At 41.3% G+C, this 21,905-nt stretch overlaps 2 protein-coding genes across 39 annotated transcripts in view; one reads left to right on the top strand and one right to left on the bottom strand.

Moving 5' to 3' along the window:
* Window positions 1-21,905, bottom strand: part of LOC147359647 (uncharacterized) — a 442,120-nt gene that overhangs the window by 150,302 nt on the left and 269,913 nt on the right. For 2 of the 38 annotated variants that reach the window (XR_015141100.1, XR_015141091.1), the window contains one exon: window positions 17,663-17,828. The exons of the other annotated variants lie outside the window; for them this stretch is intronic. The gene's annotated coding sequence lies outside the window, so the exon portion shown is untranslated. The remainder of the gene's footprint in view (window positions 1-17,662; window positions 17,829-21,905) is intronic. 38 annotated transcript variants of the gene reach the window in all.
* LOC147359651 (MAP/microtubule affinity-regulating kinase 3-like) lies at window positions 2,682-7,944 on the top strand. The gene has a single exon (XM_086337341.1). It carries the CDS (start codon window positions 5,686-5,688, stop codon window positions 7,609-7,611), a length of 1,926 nt encoding a protein of 641 aa, XP_086193467.1. The 5' UTR covers window positions 2,682-5,685; the 3' UTR covers window positions 7,612-7,944.

Raw genomic sequence — 21,905 nt, 5'->3', positions numbered from 1 at the left:
AGAAACAGGGTACTTGAATAGTCTCAAAGTACCTCCCCACAAGATATTTATTCATGACAAATGGAAAACACATTTACAGTGGATAATTCTATCATTCAGCACCTTAACCAAGTGATCAAAATCGATATCATTAGTGGCACAAACTGCACTCATGCACCTTCTGAAATGACGCACAGACAAGGATAAAGGTCATAACATCACTTCAGTAGTGATCTTGACAAAAATGCTTTATCCCTTCGAATCAGACAAATCCAGGCTGAGGGGCACTTGATAAGATAACTACTAGGTTGTTGTTGTTTAGTTGCTAAGTCGTGTCCAACTCTTTGCAACCTCATGGACTGTAGCCCATCAGGCTCCTCTGTCCATGGGTTTCCCCAGGCAAGAATACTGGAGGGGGTTGCCATGTCCCTCTTCAGGGGATCTTTCCAACCCAGGGATCAAAGCCATATCTCATGCATTGGCAGGTGGATTCTTTACCACTGAGCCAGCAGGGAAGCCCAATAACTACCTGGTAGTACTCCTCAAAAATGTCAAAGCCATCAAAAAGAAGGAAAGAAAAAAAGGTAAAAGGGAGGACAGAAGAGGGAAGGAAGGAAAGGGAGGGAAAAAAAAAAGGGGGGGGGGAATGAAAGACCAAGGATTTCACAGAGAGACTAAAAAAGACAGATAACCAAGTTAAAGAAGGAGTCTAGACCGGATCCTGGACTGGAAAAAAGACGGATCCAGTCCAGTGGAATAACTGGTAAAATTCAAATATGGTCTATAATAACTAGTACATCAATGTTAATTTCCTGATTTTAATCACTGTAATGTGTAAAATACCCACATTAGGAGAAGCTGGTTGAAGGTACATGGGAATTTTGTGCTATTTTTCAAGTTTCCATAAGTGGAAACGGTCTTATTTTTGTTGTTTAGTCACTAAATTGTGTCTGACTCTTTCAGATCCCATGGACTATAGCCTAACAAGGTCATTTGTCCATGGAATTTCCCAGGCAAGAATACTGCAGTGGGTTGCCATTTCCTTCTCCAGGGATCCTCCTGACCCAGGGATCAAATCCACGTCTCCTACGTTGGAAGGCAGGTTCTTTACCACTAAACTAACCAGGGAAGCCCATGTTACTACCATACCGTCTTGATTATTATGGTTTTGTAGTAAGTTCTGAAATTGAGAAGTCTGAGCCCTCTTACTTTGTTCTTTTTTTTTTTTTTTTAGATTGTTTGGCTACCCTGGGTCCTTTATAATTCCATATGAATGTTAGGATCAGCTTGTCAATTTCTGCAAAGAAGTTAGGGTTTTGATAGGCATTATCTTGAGTCTGCAGATCAATTTGCTGTCATGTGAATAATATACAGTTTTGTGCTCCATCAATTTATGATGTATTTTCATGTATTTAGTAGGTCTTCTTTCATATCCTTAAAACTTTCCTATGGTTTTATACTTTTTACTTATTAAAACTCTTCCCTCTATGATCAACTGCTTTTGAACTTTAAACTCATTTAACATGGGTCTGTTTCTTTACTCTAATTATACTCCATGACTCATGTCTATTTTGAGTCTGCTCATGTCTACTCAAAATGCATGGGTGCTGCTCTATTTCACTTATAACAGCTTTGCAGGACCCTTTGACATCAGATAAGGGAAGTCTTTCTATACTTCCAATAATTTGCGTTTCTCAAAATCTTTTGTCCTCACTCATTCTCCCATATGAATGTCAAATTTATCTTAAGTTCTGAAAAAAAAAAGAATTCTACAGCAATCTGAATTGGAAATAACTGTTTCAGTTCATTTAATGGAATAGGGTCCATTATAGCACTGAAAGAACCTTTATGTGTTCAACTTTTATGTTATTTATGTTTCAAGAAAGTGTTATATTTTCTTTATGGGTCCTGTGAGGGTTAATTTTATGCATCACTTCTCACCCATACCTGATCAGGTGACATTTTAATGCGATTTTAGACTTGGAATCAATGTTGGAATGGCTTAAGACATCTAGGGATATTGAGATTACTGTATTTTAATAGCACATGAGGATGGACATGAATTGGGGGAACGAAAGGCAGAATGCTATAGACCAAACTGTTTTCCCTCAAAATGTATATTCTGAAGCCCTAAGCACCAGTGTGACTCTATTTGGAGATAGGCTCTATAGGGAGGTTAGTGGTTAAATGAGGCCAAAGGCTGGGGCCTTAATCCAATAGGAAATGTCCTTCTAAGAAGAGGAAGAGACATCAGAACACTCTCATTCTGTGTGTACACAGAGAAGAGGTTATGTGAGGATGTAGACAGAGGAGCCTGGGGGGCTACAGTCCTGTCCATGGGGTTGCAGAGGAGTCGGACATCATTCAGTGACTTAACAACAACAATACTAGAAGGCGGCTGTGTACATGCCAGTAAGAGAAGTCTGATCGAAACCAACCCTGACAACACCTAGATTTTGGACTTAAATCTTTAGAACTGTGAAAAAATATAAATGTCTGCTGTTTAAGGCACCCAGTGTGTTTTTCTGTTACAGTGCCCTGCAGACTATTTGGGCTTACTAGGAACAGAGGAGCCTGGTGGGCTGCCATCTATGGGGTCGCACAGAGTCGGACATGACTGAAGCGACTTAGCAGCAGCAGCAGCGGGTAGCGCTAGCAGTAAAGAACCCACCTGCCAAGGCAGGTGACACAAGAGATGCTGATTCAATTCCTGGGCTGGGAAGATCCCCTGGAGGTGGGCATGGCAAGCTACTTCAGTATTCTTGACTGCAGAATCCCAAAGAGAGAGGAGCCTGTCGGGCTATATAGTCTATAGGGATACAAAGAGTTGTACATGACTGAAGTGACTTAGCACATATGCACACAGACCATTACTAATACAGGGTCTACACATTTCATAAAAAATTCTATTGGATATTTTTTACTATATTGTTCAAGGTGGTATCCGGAATACAGCTTCTGAGATGTTACTGCAAGTATTGCTAGTGTTCCTCAGTTCCATTTCTTGAAGTCTGCTCTTATTGCTATTTATTGCCTCACATCAGTTTATTTTGTAGCTTCTGTCACTTAGCTGATGCATTCAAAGGGATCCAACCCTGGTTTACCTTCATATTGGAAGACAAGACTTACAAATGCTATCCTTGAGGTCAGAAACATACATTTATTTTAGAGACTAATTAGATTTTTCCCCCAAATTAAAAAAAGAAGTATTAGAAATGTTTATTATATATTAGTCTCAAATCAAATTGAAAACAAAAAATGGAGCTTCAAATCAAAGTTACAATAGTGTTAGCTTTCCTTTTTTTTAAACTTTTATACTCATCTTTCGGTGTCATATCTTTTTGTCTAGACAGTGTGTTGAAAAGCAGAGATGTTACTCTGTCGACAAAGGTCTGTAGAGCCTTCCCAGTGGTCACATATGGTTGTGAGAGCTAGACTGTAAAGAAGGCAGAGTGACAAAGCATTGATGCCCTTAAACAGTGGTGCTGGAGAAGACTCCTGGGAGTCCTGTGGACAGCCAAGAGATCAAACTAGTCAATCTTAAAGGAAATCAACCCTGAATACTCATTGGAAGGACTGATACTGAAGCTCCAGTATTTTGGTCACCTGATGCAAATAGCTAACTCTTTGGAAAGGTCCCTGAAGCTGGGAAAGATTGAGGGCAGAAGGAGAAGAGGGCGTCAGAGGATGAGATGGCTGGATGGCATCACTGACACAATGGATACGAACTTGGGCAAACTTCAGGAGATGGTGAGGGACAGGGAGGCCTGGCATGCTGCCATCCATGCGGTCACAAAGGGTCGGATACACCGCCGTGACTGAACAACAACAACATAGCTAATGAACAATGTGATAATTTCAGGTGACAAAGAAGGAACTCAGCCATACATACACGTGTATCCATTCTCCCCCAAACTCCTCTCCCAGCTAGGCTGCCACGTATCATTGAGTGGAATTCCTTGTGCTACACAGTAGGTCCTTGCTGGTTATCCATTTTAATTAGAGCAGTGTAGCGCTAGTTTTTGGAGAAGGCAATGGCACCCCACTCCAGTACTCTTGCCTGGAAAATCCCATTTCTTGCCTGGAAAAAACTCCACCAGACGGAGGAGTCTGGTGGGCTGCAGTCCATGGGGTCGTGAAGAGTCGGACGCTACTGAGCGACTTCCCTTTCACTTTTCACTTTCATGCATTGGAGAAGGAAATGGCAACCCACTCCAGTGTTCTTGCCTGGAGAATCCAGGGACGGGGGAGCCTGGTGCACTGCCGTCTATGGGGTCACACAGAGTCGGACACGACTGAAGTGACTTAGCAGCAGCAGCAGCAGCACTACCTTTTCTAATCATCCATTTATCTCCTTTTACCAGAGATCTTCATCTCTTCATAAGGCTTAGAGTTACTGTTGAGGATCTTTCATTCCAACCTGAAGGACTCCCTGCTCAGGAAGGTCGGGTGGTGGAGAATGCTCGCACCTCTCATGAACTGGGAATGCCTTAATCACTGTTTCATTTTCGAAGGACAGTTTTGCTAAACATAGGATTCTTGGTTAACAGCTTCTTTCCTTCAACGTTTCAAAGACACTGACCCGTGTCATCTGACTTCTGAGGCTCCCGATGAGAAATCTGCTCTTGATCCTCCTGGAAAATCTTCTCTCAGCTTCATAAACATTAATAATGTGCTTTACTAGTGTCTCACACAATAGAACATTTTCCTGTAGTTTCAAGTCAGTTAAATCATCACTTTGCGACCAGAGTTTAAGGAAAAGAATTGAATATTTCAAGTGTAGACATAATGAGGTCTTTTAAATTATTATTAATTTTTCAAACAAGAAATGAAAAAGTTGCTGGGGCTTCCTACAGATTTTAATTTCTAACAAAGTGAATACCAGTCTCTAATATATTTAAAGAAAAATCTCTTGGGGACCTTTTTGCTAAGTGTAAAGAGGCCCTGAAGCTGAAAAGGGAGAAAACCATTGGGTTTATCCCCAGTCACGATTGGTCCATTTCTTGCTCTGACCTCACAGGGCATCACTATGATGAAACTCACAAAAACCCTTTATAAGACCCTGGCTGGGTGCAGGATTTTGTCCACAGAGCCCAGGAAGCTGATTTTGGTGACCTGACGGCTGGACCTACAGTTAGCGAGATTTTTTCCGTGTTTTTATAGTGTTGCTGATTTTGTTCCTTTTTCTCATTTTTATTTTTCTCTTTTTCCTTTGTCTTTTTCTCATTTTTTAAATTTTTCTTATCATTTTTTCTTTCATTTTTGTTTCTCATTTTTTTTGTTTCTTTTTTCCCGCATTTTTTCCCCTTAGTTCTTTTTCTCATTTTATCTTATTTTTTTTTTTTTTTAGTTAGTGTTGCCAGTACTAGTATAGAGAGTATCATTGATATAGTTAGCATAGTTGTTATAGCTAGTGGTTTGTTAGCATAGATAGTACAGTTAGTGTTAGCACTGTTAGTATCCTTGCTACACTTAGCATAAGTTAGTATAGTTAATAGTTACTGACATAGTTAGTGTTAGCACTGTTAGTATAGTTATTAGCATTAGGATAGTTTATAGCACTGTTAGCATACACGGTATTGTTAGAACAGTTAGCATTCTTAGTGAGGGCTTAGCGGTAGTGAGTATAGTTAGTGGTAGAGTTAGTATAGTTAGGTAATTAGTATAGCTTAGTGGTAGTTAGTGTAGTTAGGGATCCAGGACCTCATGGCCATCTCTGTTAACAACAGTGTTCATATTGAGAATTATGATATCCTTCAAACAATTGGTGAAGGCCAATTCGCCAAAGTGAAGTTGGCCCGGCATGTTCTGACCAAGGAGGTGGTAGCCATTAAGGTCATTCAAAAGACCAATCAGAGCTCCTCCGGCCTCAAGGAATGGAATCAAGAGATTGATAGCCTAAACACATTAAGCCACCCAAATATTGTAAAACTATTGGAAGTTATTGACACGGAGGAGGCTCTATTTATAGTAATGGAGTACGTCAGTGGAGGAGACTTGTCCACCTACTTGGAGGCCAAAGGCCGCTTGACGGAGGGGGAGGCCCGAGGCCTGTTCCGCCAGCTGGTCTCGGCTCTGCAGCACTGCCACCAGAGGGGCGTGGTGCACCGGGATTTGAAGCTGGGCAACCTCCTCCTCGACGCCAACAACAACGTCAAGATCTCTGACTTCGGCCTTAGCAACCAGTGGCACCCAGGAAAGAAGCTAGACACTTTCTGCGGCAGCCCTGCGTACATGGCCCCAGAACTCTTCCTGAGGATGCCTTACACAGGCCCAGAGGTGGATGTGTGGAGCCTCGGCGTCATCCTGTACACGATGGTAACTGGATCCCTCCCCTTCAGGGGACAAGATTTCTGGGAGCTGCAGCAGCGTGTGCTTAGGGGGCAGTACCATGTGCCCAAATCTCTATCCAATGAGATAACAGACCTTTTAGACAGAATGCTAATGCTCAGTCCTACCAACAGAGGTACTTTAGATGATGTTTGGCAGCATCCATGGGTGAACATGGGCCAGGAAGAGCCACTCCCACCAGCCTGTGAAGAGCACCCTGGGATGACAGGAGAGTTGATACTGGGCTGGTGCAGGGACCACATCCAGGGCTTAGACGTAAGCAGTATCAGTGACATGAATGTACCCAAGGTGAGGGTACGCACCATCATTGTGAGGCCGTTCGTTTCCTCCGACCTCAGCAGCCAAGAACATATGCCTCCCGCCACCCCTGAGGAGTCCGTGCTTATTCCCGACTGGCTTTGGGAGACCATTCAGCAGGAGAACCAGGAGTCAACGGAGAAGACCAGAGAGCCTGCCACTCCCCCACCCTGCCCGGAAGCGAGGACCGTCACCCCCAGCCCAGCCCCCTCCACCTACAGCACCAGAGATGCCAGCAGCCCCCGAGCCACCGATCACGCCGGTGACCGGCACGACACGTGTGGGACCAGGCTCACCTGCGACACCTGTGGCAGAAGTGACAGCAGCCACACCCATGATACCAGTGTTACTCGTGGCACCAGAGACGCCTGTGACACCATCAGCACCTGCGACACCATCAGCACCTGTGACAGCTGCGATACCAGAGGTACCAGCCTCACCTGTGATGCCTGCAGCACCTGTGACACCAGCCTCACCTGTGACCCCAGCCTCATCTATGACGCCCTAAGCACCCAGGACACCACTGGGGCCTGCAACCTATACGACAACCATGGCACCTGTGATACCTGTGACACCAGTGTCACCAGTGACAGCTGCCTCACCAGGGACACCAGAGGCACCCGTGACACCAGTGGTGACCACGCCACCCATGATACTCATGCCACCGTTACCCGTGACACCAGGGGCACCCGTGACACAGATGGCACTCACGGCACCTGTGACACCTGCAACACCAGTGGCACCCATGACATCGGCGGTAAAGTCCCAGAAGGAACCCACTGCCTCCCGGATGTGCCTGATGCGGGAAGCTCCACCCTTGTTGGGCAGCCCGAGAATATGTCCCCAGTCACTCCCTCTGGCCTCACCCAGAAAAAGAAGGGGGTGGCTGGGAGAATCTGGAGATGTCTATCTAAATATCTTTGTTGTGGGCTGCCCAGCATGAGGACTAATAATAAAGTTATACCAGACAAAGATAGTGGATGACCTGCAAAGCTCCCTGGGACCTGGTCATGTTCCCACCTGGAGGACGGGATTCAAATCCAGTACCTCTACCGCCTTCAGGAAAGCCTCCTATCCAAAACCCTGGCCAGCTCAGACGATGCTCTGGAGTGGTCTGGGTGACCAGAAGAGGCACCACCCTGGCCTGGCTGCCTCTCCTCCTCTGCTGGGTGAAACTTCAGAGACTGGACTGTCCCCTGGGGCATGTCCCCCACCCCCCACACTTCTGTCTTTCATGTTGGTGGGGGAGGGGATAGTTATTGCCAACTCCTTGGTTCTTCTCTTGGTTTAGTCTTAATAAACTTTATGCTCCAGAAAGATGTATTGCACTGCTCTGCGTTCTCTCTGGTTAGAGAAGTGTGTAGTCATGTAGTACTTAGAGTTAATGACCAAAGAATTAGTGCAATCATTCCCAAGAGCAAATATTGCTGCCCTGCACTGCAGTGCAGACATGCAGAAAGAGTGTATTATCCCCCTGCACTGACATTACCTAATATTTTCAGCAGGGGCAAAGGAAACTTTGGGTCCCTGCGCCAGGGCTAATAGGACCGGGACGTCTAGGATAGGATAATAAGTCCTGTGAACCAGCCAGTGTGTGGTGTGGTCAGGTCCCTGTGCGGATGACTTTCCTGAATATCCTGCAGGAGCTGGGCTCTCTCCTTCCCCTATGGGGAGGGACCCTGATGCGTGGCGTTTTTAAAATTTTTTTGATGTGGATCATTTTTACAGACTATTGAATTAAATAAAATGATGGGTAGAGGAGAGGAATTTTGGCAGTCCTTGCACTAGGCAGAAGGAAGAGAGATGAATAGTCTGTGCCCTCTGGGTTTGCTCACGCATGTTCTGCATGCTTATGCATGCAGATCTCCATGTTCTGTTTTACCTCTACCTTAAGAAGCTCTTTGTGCCAGTTATTAAAATTGTTATACTTTAATTGTTATTAAATTATTATTCAAGTAATAAATATTTATTACTTAAAAATTACTTAAAATTACTTAAAAAATAAATTATTTAATTGCCATTAAAATTATACGTCCTGGGGTCTAATCTAGAACACTTTAAAATCTGATTCTGCCATCTACTTAGCAGCATAACCATGAAAGACTTGTTTATCCCTTCAGCTACACAAAAAAGTGAAGATAGTATTTACTCTGAAGTGTCAAGTGAAAGTGAAAGTGTGAAAGTGAAAGTCGCTCCGTTGTGTCCAACTGAGTCGTGTCCATGAAACACTCTAGGCCAGAATACTGGAGTAGGTTGCTGTTGCCTTCCCCAGTTGGGATTTTCCCAACCCAGGGACTGAACCCAGGTCTCCTGCATTGCAGGCGGATTCTTTACCAGCTGAGCCATAAGGGAACCCCAAAATGTCAAGGTGAAGTTAAACAAGACAGGTAAGGTAAGCTTAAGACAGTGCAGTATAATAAATCATTGCTATGAGTATTGTACTTTTTCTAGCATTTGTTTATCAATGGAGACACCATTGCTTAGGGCTGGATGATTCTGCTCTATGCAAATCTTTCTAGAGTGTTTCTGCCCACTAAATACCAGTAACGTCCCCCAAGTCATTGGAACAAACCAAACTGTCCCCAGATATGTTCAAACATGGAAAACAAACTATTATGCCTCCTGGTTGAGAACTTAGATAGCACACTTCTTAAGGACTGATTAATTTTCGTGTTCTCAGTCTAATACTGTGATGAACACAAAACTCAATAAACACCCTCAACAGAAACGAGTAGAGAATGAATAAAACAATATGACTTTATACATATGCTTGAAATGCCTCCATATATATTTATAACTTTTGTTTGTATATGGTTCTACTAAATGTCTAGGATTCCTCATTAAATTGCAGGTAGTTCCGAGGGGAAATACTCTCAGCTGTTACTAACTAACGTCAAGGTGGGTGGATGCCAGCTGTGACAAAAGCCCTGCAGGAGTAGTTCACGGGACAGGAAACATGGAGAGACAGTAGTGTTCAATATAAATTCAAAACTGAGAAGCTTTGTATGGTCTCTAATTGTCTCTCTGCAAAAACCTGTGCGTTAAAATAACATGTGTGACAATGGGAGCCCAATGGGAGACACATCTCTTACCTCCATTTTATTCTAAAAGAAATGGAAACCCAAGGTCCTTTTCCATCTATCATCATTTTTCCCTCTTTCTTTCTTACAGAATTACACCACATCCCATATTTCTCTTTTCTCGGTAATCATTCTTCCTGAGACACTAATCTGAAATTCTTTATTTAATACCAGTTTTTATTTAATTAGTCAAATTCTTTTCATAATTCCTTGAGAACTCATTCCCCAGGAATGAATGCTCAATGTTTTTGCCCTCAACTCTCTAAAAGCCAGTGGACTTCTGAGCACTTTGGTTTTCTTTCCAGCTCTCTCAAAGCACTTTATTCTCAAGAACATATGCATTCTCATAGCCTCAACAATGACAACTTATCTTTATTTGAGTACTTACTATCAGAAACCCCAAACTCACAAAGGTTAATTCTGTAAAAAAGATTCACTACACAACTGACAATTTATAACAGTTAGTCTACTTTTAAGATCCCTCCCCACTTAACACACATTTCTGCTAATGTACTGAGACAACTGAGGCAGCATACACTGCTGAGCACATGCATACATCTATTAGCACCACGAAATATAAGAGCAAATCCATTTCAGAAAAGAATTGTACATCTTGTAAAAGATGCAGGATTTCATGATAGCAAAGCACAGTTCAGACACTTAGAAAGGCACTCATATGGAAGAGTTACTTCAGTGAACAAATGAAGATAAATTTACAGGGATGATGACACGACAGATACTTCAAAGACTTCACACTGATTTGAGTATCAAAAAATTAAGAAAGATTCTTAGAAAAAACTGATGAACCCTCACAAATGTTTTACACATTTTTTCCTCTTTATAACTGTGTCAAAACAGTAAACCTGGAGAGCTTGAATAGCGAAACACTCTTGAAAAAGAAGAACAAGGTTAAAGGTGTCACACTTTCTGATTTCAAGCTTCTTGCAAAGCTTCCATGGTGGCTCAGACAGTAAAGAACATGCCTGAAATGCAGGAGACCATGGTTCAATCCCTTGGTGTACAAGATCCCCTAGAGAACGGAATGGCTGCCCACTCCAGTATTCTTGCCTGGGAAATCCCATGGACACAGGAGCCTGGAGGGCCAAAGCCTATTGACGGAAAAGAGTCAGACACAACTGAGTGACTACCATGCTTTCACACTGTAATCAAGTGTGGTATTTTCATAAATGCAGACAGAACAATGGAATAGAATAGAGAGCCAAGGATAAGGATAGCCAAGACCATTCCACAGAAAAAAAAGACAGCATTTTCAACAAACGGTTGTGGGAAAACTAGATATCCACATGCAAAAGAACAAGTTCTTTCATTACCTTACACCATATAAAAAATTAACTGAAGATGGATCAAAGACCTAAATGCAAAACCTAAATCTATGAGTCTTAAAATACAGAAGAAAAGCTTCAGGACATATTTCACTGTAAATTCTTAGAAATTTGGGGGAATTTTTTTTTTTTTTTTTTTACTCCACCTTCTTGGGATCCCTGGCTGGCTTTGAAAATTAAATTGATCAAGATAGAGTAATAGGAGAAAACATATAAATTTATTTAATGTAAGTCTTAAGAAACATTAGGGTCTTCATAAGAAAATCAAGATCTGAAAAAAGAGTGAAATCTGAGTATTTTCACACTAGATTTGATCAAGAGTGGATACTCATGGAGAAATATAACAGGCCAAGGAGTATGAGGTGAGTGTAGTACACTGGGGAAGATTTAGCAAGGCCTATTTGGAGTGTTTCTGGCATCCTTTTCTCTTTGGAGATGAGGATGCACCTTTGCTTCTATAGGGAAAGCATTTCTCACTTAAGAGTATTATGACCTACTTCAGGGGTGAAAGGTGAGCAGAGGGTCAAAGTAGCATCTGCTGTTTTCTCAAATTTTCAACGTAAAATATAAAATATGCCAAGGTGCCATCTTTTAGTGTAGCATGGTCTGAACTTCATATGATATGACACCAAAAGCACAGACAAACAAAGTTAAAAGAAATAAACTGGACTACACCACAATGTAAAACTTTTGTCCATCAAGGACATAATCAATAGAGTACAAAGACAACCATGCAATGGAAGGAAAATTTGCAAACCATATATCTGACAACGAGTTAAAATCCAGAATATACAGAAAACTGTAAGATTCCACAACAACAGAAACAAAAACAACCTGATTCAAAAATGAGCAAAGAACAGTTTTCCAAATAAGACATACGAATGGCCAAAAGCACATGAAAAGATGTACATCTCTAGTCATTAGGGAAATGCAAATCGAAAACACGGTGTGATATGCAGCTCATACCCATTAAGCTGGCTATTATAAAAAGACATAAAAAGGGAACAACTGTTGACAAGGCTGTAAAAAACTTGGAATCTTTGTGCGCTATTTTATATTTATTTATTCACGACTGCACTGAGTCTTCATTGTGGCTGAGTTGGGCTTAGTTGCCCTGCAGTAGGTGCAATCTTCCCAGACCAGGGATCGAACCCTTGTCCCCTGAATTGGCAGGCAGATTCTTAACCACTAGACCACCAGGGAGGTGCCTTTTGGACTATTAATAGGATGAAAAATAGTGCAGTCACAATGGAAGAGCATTGCAGTTCCTCAAAATATTAAAAATTAAATTGCTGATTGGTTCACCAATTACATTTGAGTATACTCTCAGAAGACTTGAAAGCATGGTCATGAAGAGATATTTGTAAACCCATGTTCCTAACAGCACTACTCACAAAAGCCCAAAGGTGGAAGCAACTCAAATGTCCACTGATTATAGGAATGGATAAACAAGACGTGATGCATGCATACAAAAGAATAGTATTCAGCCATAGAAAAGAAAATTCTGACATGTGCTATAACCTGCATAAACCTAAAAGACATTATACTAAAATAATCCAGTAACAAAAAGACAAATACTGTGTGACTGATTACACTTACAGCAAGTATCTAGGTACTCAGACTCCGAGAACAGAAAATATCACACAGTGGGGACGTCCCTAGCAGTTCAGTGGTTACGACTCTGCACGCACACCACAGAGAGCCCAGGCTCCAACCCTGCTCAGGGAACTAAGACCCCACATGTCTTGTAGTATGGTCAAAAGTGAGGGGGAAAAAAGAAAGAAAAGAAAATGTCACAATGGTAGTTTCTAGGTGCTAAGGGCAAGGAGACATGGAGAGCTGTTGTGTAAGGGTTATGGAGTTTGAGTTTTGCAAGACTGAAACTTCCTGGGTATGGTTTGCACAACGATGTGAATGCACTTACCACCACTGAACTGCACCCTTGAAAATGACTGAGATGGTATTAAGACATTTATATTATGTGTCTTTCACCACAATTTTAAAAAATATCAAGATAGCTCAAGGGAAACAATGATAAAAATCTAAAAGGATCTTGCATTCAGATAAGTTACCAAAAGTCTTCGAAGTTTTATCCATGCTGAAGAGTCCAAGACTGACTTTTTCACTATGTGTGAGATTGTGCATAAAAGACCAACAAATCTCAAATCAACATACCAATGATTTCTTTAAATAAAAACACCAGGTGATGACAAAAAGACTAGAAAATAAGTCTGCATTTATACAGTTTTTTAGAAAGTAAGATGGAGTGTAGATTTTCAGAGACTAGTGCACAGATTCACTGGATATATGGAAACAGTGACAAGAAGAAATTAATTCTTTGTTCATTCTAAGGATTAGTGGCCAGTTGGAATTGGAATACAAATTGTTTTAAATGTAAGATACAAGTAACTGTAATCACTTTTTTCCTTTAAAATTTTTCCACTATTTCCTGATATACAGTGGTGCTCTGTATGAAACTATTTAAATGATCTTTTTACTATATATCTCTGGATAATAAAGACCTCCTTCAGTTCTGTCCTCCATGCAGATGACTTTCAACTCTATGTTTGGGCCAAAGCAATCAAAGATTTCCAAATGCCCCTGGACATTTTTACTTAAAAATGTTTCTCTATTAATTCAAATTCAACATAAAAATGTCAAACCTATCATTGCCCTTCTAAATATTACTTTCCTATTTCTCAAAGTTATCATACATGCCACACTAACTTAAATGAAAATACTGGTGTCAGTCTGTCTTCTTCCATTTGCTCATGTGTCATTTAATGTGTCCAAGCCCTGCTGACTTCTCTTTTGAAGGCTATCTTGCATCTGAACTCCCTTTGTCCTTCCCTCGTTTCTCTCATTCTGACCCTTACCACTCGGGCCTAGGTGAGCACAACAAACTTCTCTTTTGCCTCCTCACTCCTTCTATTTTTTCCTGTTCTAATTCTACCCAAATTCATCCCTGTTAACCTTTTGTGTTGCTCTTGTTGTTTATGTGGGTGCTTTGATTTTGTTTTTTGGCAGTGCCACACAGCATGTGGGATCTTAGTTCCCTGACCAGTGATCATACACACACCCTTTCAATAGGAAGCTCAGACTCTTAACCACTGGACTACCAGTTAAGCCCGCAATCCTGTTAATCCCTTAATGCAGCTATGCTTCATCCAAAACACTATATCTTTTCTTCCACAAACATGATTTTTTTTCCTATCTCTTGGCTTTTATATCATTATCTTCTCCATGTTTTCTAACTCTCTAAATCCCATTCAGATCCCAATGCTGCCTTTCCTGATGAGCTCAAGACTAAGTGCTCTCTCCCCAGGAACACATTTTTGCCTGTATTACTCAGAAGGCAATATTCTATGCATGTAAAACCAGAAGTAAGAGACCAGGATACTTCTTAATTATATAATCATGACTCATGTGCAGTGTGTATGACAACCAATAGTTGCTATTTACTGAATACACAATATGTTAAGCACTTTCTATGTACTAATAATACCGACCATTTGTTGAGCTTTTCTTACGTGCTTGATCCTAAACACACTACATAAATGAGTCCAATAAAAGTTCTGTAGGCAGGATTATTCACCCATTCCAGTCCATCTTGGTTCGCTGATTCCTAGAATGTTTTCGTTCACTCTTGCCATCTCCTGTTTGACCACTTCCAATTTGCCTTGATTCATGGACCTCACATTCCAGGTTCTTATGCCATTATGTCTACTACCGTGGGCAGGAATCCCTTAGAAGAAATGGAGTAGCCATCATGGTCAACAAAAGAGTCTGAAATGCAGTACTTGGATGCAATCTCAAAAACGACAGAATGTTCTCTGTTCATTTCCAAGGCAAACCATTCAATATCACAGCAATCTAACTCTATGCCCCAACCAGTAATGCTGAAGAAGCTGAAGTTGTGAAGACCTGTGAAGACCTACAAGACCTTTTAGAACTAACACCCAAAAAAGATGTCCTTTTCATTATAGGGGACTGGAATGCAAAAGTAGGAAGTCAAGAAACACCTGGGGTAACAGGCAAATTTGGCCTTGGAATACGGAATGAAGCAGGGCAAAGGCTAATAGAGTTTTGCCAAGAGAACGCACTGGTCATAACAAACACCTTCTTCCAACAACATAAGAGAAGACTCTACACATGGACATCACCAGATGGTCAACACCAAAATCAGATTGATTATATTCTTTGCAGCCAAAGATGGAGAAGCTCTATACAGTCAGCAAAAACAAGACCGGGAGCTGACTGCGGCTCAGCTCATAAACTCCTTATTGCCAAATTCAGAATTAAATTAAAGAAACTAGGGAAAACTACTAGACCATTCAGGTATGACCTAAATCAAATCCCTTATGATTATACAGGATCATATAGAAGTGAGAAATAAGATTTAAGGGACTAGATCTGATAGAGTGCCTGATGAACTATGGACAGAGGTTCATGACATTGTACAGGAGACAGGGATTAAGACCATCCCCATGGAAAAGAAATGCAGAAAAGCAAAATGGCTGTCTGGGGAGACCTTAAATAGCTGTGCAAAGAAGAGAAGTGAAAAGTAAAGGAGAAAAGGAAAGATATTTCCATTTGAATGCAGAGTTCCAAAGAATAGCAAGGAGAGATAAGAAAGCCTTCCTCAGTTATCAACGCATAGAAATAGAGGAAAACAACAGAATGGGAAAGACTAGAGATCTCTTCAAGAAACTTAGAGATACCAAGGGAACATTTCATGCAAAGATGGGCTCGATAAAGGACAGAAATGGCCAAACAGAAGCAGAAGATATTAAGAAGATGTGGCAAGAATACACAGTAGATCTGTACAAAAAAGACCTTCACAACCCAGATAATAATGATGGTGTGATCACTGACCTAGAGCCAGACATCCTGGAATGTGAAGTCAAGTGGGCCTTAGAAAGCATCACTACAAACAAAACTAGTGGAGGTGATGGCATTCCGGTTGAGCTATTTCAAATCCTGAAAGATGATGCTGTGAAAGTGTTGCACTCAATATGCTAGCAAATTTGAACAACTCAGCAGTGGCCACAGAACTGGAAAAGGTCAGTTTTCATTCCAATCCCAGAGAAAGGCAATGCCAAACAATGGTCAAACTACCGCACAATTACACTCATCTCACAGGCTAGTAAAGTAATGCTCAAAATTCTCCAAGCCAGGCTTCAGCAATATGTGAACCGGGAACTTCCAGATGTTCAAGCTGGTTTTAGAAAAGGCAGAGGAACCAGAGATCAAATTGCCAACATCCACTGGATCATGGAAAAAGCAAGAGAGTTCCAGAAAAACATCTATTTCTGCTTTATTGACTATGCCAAAGCCTTTGACTGTGTGGATCACAATAAACTGTGGAAAATTCTGAAAGAGATGGGAATACTAGACCCCCTGACCTGTCTCTTGAGAAACCAGTATGCAGGTCAGGAAGCAACAGTTAGAACTGGACATGGAACAACAAACTCGTTCCAAATAGGAAAAGGAGTACATCAAGGCTGTATATTGTCACCCTGCTTATTTAACTTATATGCAGAGTATATCATGAGAAATGCTGGGCTGGAAGAAGCACAAGCTGGAATCAAGATTCCTGGGAGAAATATCAATAACCTCACATATGCAGACGATACCACCCTTATGGCAGAAAGTGAAGAGGAACTAAAAAGCTTCTTGATGAAAGTGAAAGAGGAGACCGAAATAGTTGGCTTAAAGCTCAACATTAAGAAAACTAAGATCATGGCATCTGGTCCCATCACTTCATGGGAAATAGATGGGGAAACAGTGGCTGACTTTATTACTGGGGGCTCCAAAATCACTGCAGATGGTGATTGCAGCCATGAAATTAAAAGACGCTTACTCCTTGGAAGGAAAGTTATGACCAACCTAGATAGCATATTGAAAAGCAGAGATGTTACTTTGCCAACAAAGTTCTGTCTAGTCAAGGCTATGGTTTTTCCTGTGGTCATGTATGGATGTGAGAGTTGGATTGTGAAGAAAGCTGAGTGCTGAAGAATTGATGCTTTTGAACTGTGGTGTTGGAGAAGATGCTTGAGAGTCCCTTGGACTGCAAGAAGATCCATGCAGTCCATTCTAAAGGAGACCAGTCCTGGGTGTTCATTGGAAGGACTGATGTTGAAGCTGAAACTCCAGTACTTTGGCCACCTCAGGCAAAGAGTTGACTCATTGGAAAAGACCCTGATGCTGGGAAGGGTTGAGGGCAGGAGGAGTAGGGGACAACAGAGGATGAGATGGCTGGATGGCATCACCGACTCGATCGTCATGGGTTTAGGTAAACTCCGGGAGTTGGTGATGGACAGGGAGTCCTGGTGTGCTGCGATTCATGGGGTTGCAAAGTCGGACACTACTGAGCAACTGAACTGTACTGAACTGAGGCAGGATTATTAGCCCATTTTTCCAGGCAAGGAAACTAAGGTAGAGAGAAAACATACAACTTAACAAAGAAAGTTGCTAGTAATAGTGGGAAGAGCTAGAATTCAAACCCAGGCAGTTCAGATGCTCAATCCACACTCTTGACCACTACCCTGTGTTAAATTATAATGTGTCGTTTAATTGTACAGTAACCCACCAAGATATATATTGACTTACCCACTTTGAAGATTAACAAAATGAAATCCAAAGAAGACAGGAAATATCTTCAGTCACAGATATGATTAAGTGGTAATGCTCAACTTCACACCCGGGTCCATCAGACTCCATTAAACATTATTTTATATGCTTGTGCTCTTGAGATCAACACAAGTGTGTTCAAAGGCTGAAAGTGAAGTGAAAGTCACTCAGTCATGTCTGACTCTTTGCGACCCCGTGGACTAAACAGTCCATGGAATTCTCCAGGTCAGAATACTGGAGTGGGAAGCTTTTCCCTTCTCCAGGAGATCTTCCCAACCCAGGTGTCACAACCAGGTCTCCCGCACTGCAGGCAGATTCTTTATCAGTTGATCCACAAGGGAAGCTATGGGAATTAAATAAGACCGTGCATATGTTTTATAAATGCTAAATATACCATAATGATGTTGGATTGAATTTCCTGTGAACACAGTCTTTTGTCACCACCATGCCTATTAACATTAAACAAATACTCTCTAAATTTTAATCGTATACGTCTATTGGTCTGTTTGTTGGTCTTAAAATGTAATAGTTCATGTATAAATTCAATATATGCATTACTATACTAATAAATCATGAGTCTGTCACATATTAGCTAGATGTTCCTATGCCAGTTTCTTATCCTATCTGTTCTTCAGCTTCCTAATTCTTTAAATGGGGACAATAGTATATATATATATTAGGTGCTGTGAGAGTTAAGCTAATTAATAGAAGTAGAGCATTTGTAACAGTACCTGGTACACAAGAAAGTGCATAAAACACCAAAATTAACTGTGATTGTGTCTATAAGAAAATATACAAAAATAAACTTTAAAGAAAATGAGAAATATGAGCTAAATAAATTTTATTTTAGTGTACTGATTAATGATATAAACTTTCCTGTCTTACCTAAAACTTTAGCAAGAAAGTATAATTGAACATGTACCACTGCTTTTTAAAGCCTGGGTATAAAACTTTGTGAAACAGTGGTTTGATGGCTTGGTTCTAAATCTCTTTTGGTTTTTAATAGCTGTCTAATTGAAAAATATACATCACAAAGAAACACAGGTCCTTATGGAAAAGTATATCCATATACAAGTCTTGGGGCTTCTCTGACAGCTCAGTTCGTAAAGAATCTGCTTGCAATGCAGGAGACCCCAGTTCGATTCCATGGTCAGGAAGATCCCCTGGAGAAGGGATAGGCTACCCACTCCAGTATTCTTGGGCTTCTCTTGTGACTCAGCTGGTAAAGAATTTACCTGCAATGCGGGAGACCTGGGTTTGATCCCTGGGTTGGGAAGATGCCCTGGAGAAGGAAAAGGCTACCCACTCCAGTATTTTGGCCTGGAGAATTCCATGGACTGTATAGTCCATGGGGTCACAAAGAGTTGGACACGATTGGGCAACTTTCACTTTCATATAAGTCTTATATTTGATCAATGAATTTCCATCTTCTATAATGTTAATCTCTTTTTTTACAAATTAAAAAAGGTATTTAGTATTTATATTTTCTACAGATGACCTTAAAGCCTACCTGAAGTATTCATTTGGACAGTTTTTTAGGAAATTAGAAAATGCATTTTCAAAGCATTATTAACATTGAAATATGAGAGTTTTACAGGTAAAATGAATCAGTCTTAATCAGGAACAAAAGCCCCATAGTGATGGAAATTTTTTTAATATATGCTTTCAAAATACTTTCTCCAAAGCATGAGGTTTCTTGTTGTTTTTTTTTTTTAAGCCATTATTTTCTCATTTATTGTCAAAAATGTCACTTTTATTTCAAAAAGATTGGTTAAGTGGGCATATTTTGTCCAAAAAAATTGGTGCTAGATAACACAGCACCAATAGCTATTGCTTTTAGCTCACAATATATCCAAGAAAGAGTTCAAACCCAGAGGGGCTATGCTTTTCTTCCATTGTTTCATTGTTGTTAGTATTGACCTAAATTGTTAGGGTCATCTTGACCAGTAGATTCTTTGCAGAAAATATTTTAAGTCACTTGCACATTTTAAGAGTGTTCATTTATCATAATCAGTAATGCAGTGTATAAATCCATTTGACCAAGAACATGTAAACTAGAACATATCACTGTATGTTCAGAATAAGGAGGCCATCAATAACTCTGAGTCACAGAGCTCACACTTTCCTTGCAAACCATTGACACAGAATCACCCACTCTCGTGACTGAGTGACAGAGCCAGTATCGATCATATATTCAATACTAGCAAAGTTTGGTGTATTTCTATTTTCTCAAGATTAAAAACTAAATAGAAATTGGAGTTCTAAAACCTGGTGCCTCAGTGGTAAAAATAATCCGTGTGCCAATGCAGGAGACACTACTTCAATCCCTTGTGGGCAAGAGCCCCTGGAGAAGAAAACGGTAACCCACTCCAGCGTTCTTGCCTGGGAAATCCCACGAACAGAGGAGCCTGGCAGCCTACAGTGCACAGGGTCACAGAGAGTCAGACATGACAGCGCCTAAACAACAACAAAACGTTTTCTTCAGGCACCTTAAGGGACAACCTTGCACATCCCTAGAATGTACACACCCTATATTGGAAATGACTGCACTAAGCTGTCTCATGCCAACAGTGACACCACATGGTCACCAAGGAATAACACAATTTATGTTTTTTCCCAGACCTCTATTCTTCCCATTAAAGAGACTCAAGCACTCACAGCTTGCTTCTTTCTGTTCTTCACTATCCTAATTGTCAGATTGGAACTTGTAGCCTGAACCTAACCAGGTCACTTGCCTGATAAACACGAATATTTATGTTTTGACAGGATTTATCTATTTCTGCTTTATTGACTATGCCAAAGCCTTTGACTGTGTGGATCACAATAAACTGTGGAAAATTCTGAAAGAGATGGGAATACCAGACCACCTGATCTGCCTCTTGAGAAATTTGCATGCAGGTCAGGAAGCAACAGTTAGAACTGGACACGGAACAACAGACTGGTTCCAAATAGGAAAAAGAGTATGTCAAGGCTGTATATTGTAACCCTGTTTATTTAACTTATATGCAGAGTACATCATGAGAAACGCTGGACTGGAAGAAGCACAAGCTGGAATCAAGATTGCCGGAAGAAATATCAATAACCTCCGATATGCAGATGACACCACCCTTAAGGCAGAAAGTGAAGAGGAACTAAAAAGCCACTTGATGAAAGTGAAAGTGGAGAGTGAAAAAGTTGGCTTAAAGCTCGACATTCAGAAAACAAAGATCATGGCATCTGGTCCCATCACTTCATGGGAAATAGACGGGGAAACAGCGGAAACAGTGTCAGACATAATTTTTCTGGGCTCCAAAATCACGGCAGATGGTGACTGCAGCCATGAAATTAAAAGACGCTTACTCCTTGGAAGGAAAGTTATGACCAACCTAGATAGCATATTCAAAAGCAGAGACATTACTTTGCCAACAAAGGTCCGTCTGGTCAAGGCTATGGTTTTTCCTGTGGTCATGTATGGATGTGAGAGTTGGACTGTGAAGAAGGCTGAGTGACGAAGAATTGATGCTTTTCAACCGTGGTGTTGGAGAAGACGCTTGAGAGTCCCTTGGACTGCAAGGAGATCCAACCAGTCCATTCTGAAGATCAGCCCTGGGATTTCTTTGGAAGGAATGATGCTAAAGCTGAAACTCCAGTACTTTGGCCACCTCATGTGAACAGTTGACTCATTGGAAAAGACTCTGATGCTGGGAGGGATTGAGGGCAAGAGGAGAAGGGGACGACAGATGATGAGATGGCTGGATGGCATCACTGACTCAATGGACGTGAGTCTGAGTGTACTCAGGGAGTTGGTGATGGACAGGGAGGCCTGGCACGCTGCGATTCATGGGGTCGCAAAGAGTCGGACACGACTGAGCGACTGATCTGATCTGATCTGATCTGAAGTCAGGTCAAGAGTCTCCCAATGTAACATGTGAAATGTGCAGGATATTGTTCAATTCAAGATTACTCAGCATATGAAGATCCAGGAAGTCCTCCATCCACTAAGAAAAGACCAGCAACAGACAGCGACCTCAAGATGACAGGGGTTATGACCTGCAGTGTGTGGCCCCCAAATTCAGGCACTGAAGCCCCAACCACCAGTACCTCTGGTGTGACTACATTTGGAGACAGAGTCCTTAAAAGGAGATTAAGTCAAGATAAGCCATTGGGGTTGGCTCTAATTCAATCTACTCAGTGTCCTTATAAGAAGAAAAAAATCACACACACAGAGACACCAGGGCTGCCC

Source organism: Bos grunniens, chromosome 14, assembly GCF_055505025.1.
Source record: "Bos grunniens cultivar Pamir isolate PY7600 chromosome 14, Bosgru_T2T1.0, whole genome shotgun sequence".
Lineage (NCBI taxonomy): Eukaryota > Metazoa > Chordata > Mammalia > Artiodactyla > Bovidae > Bos > Bos grunniens.
This window is presented reverse-complemented; position numbering and strand designations above follow the sequence as displayed.

Coding starts and splice junctions, on each gene's coding strand:
- LOC147359651 (XM_086337341.1), top strand. CDS start 5,686: ATGGCCATCTCTGTTAACAACAGTGTTCATATTGAGAATTATGATATC.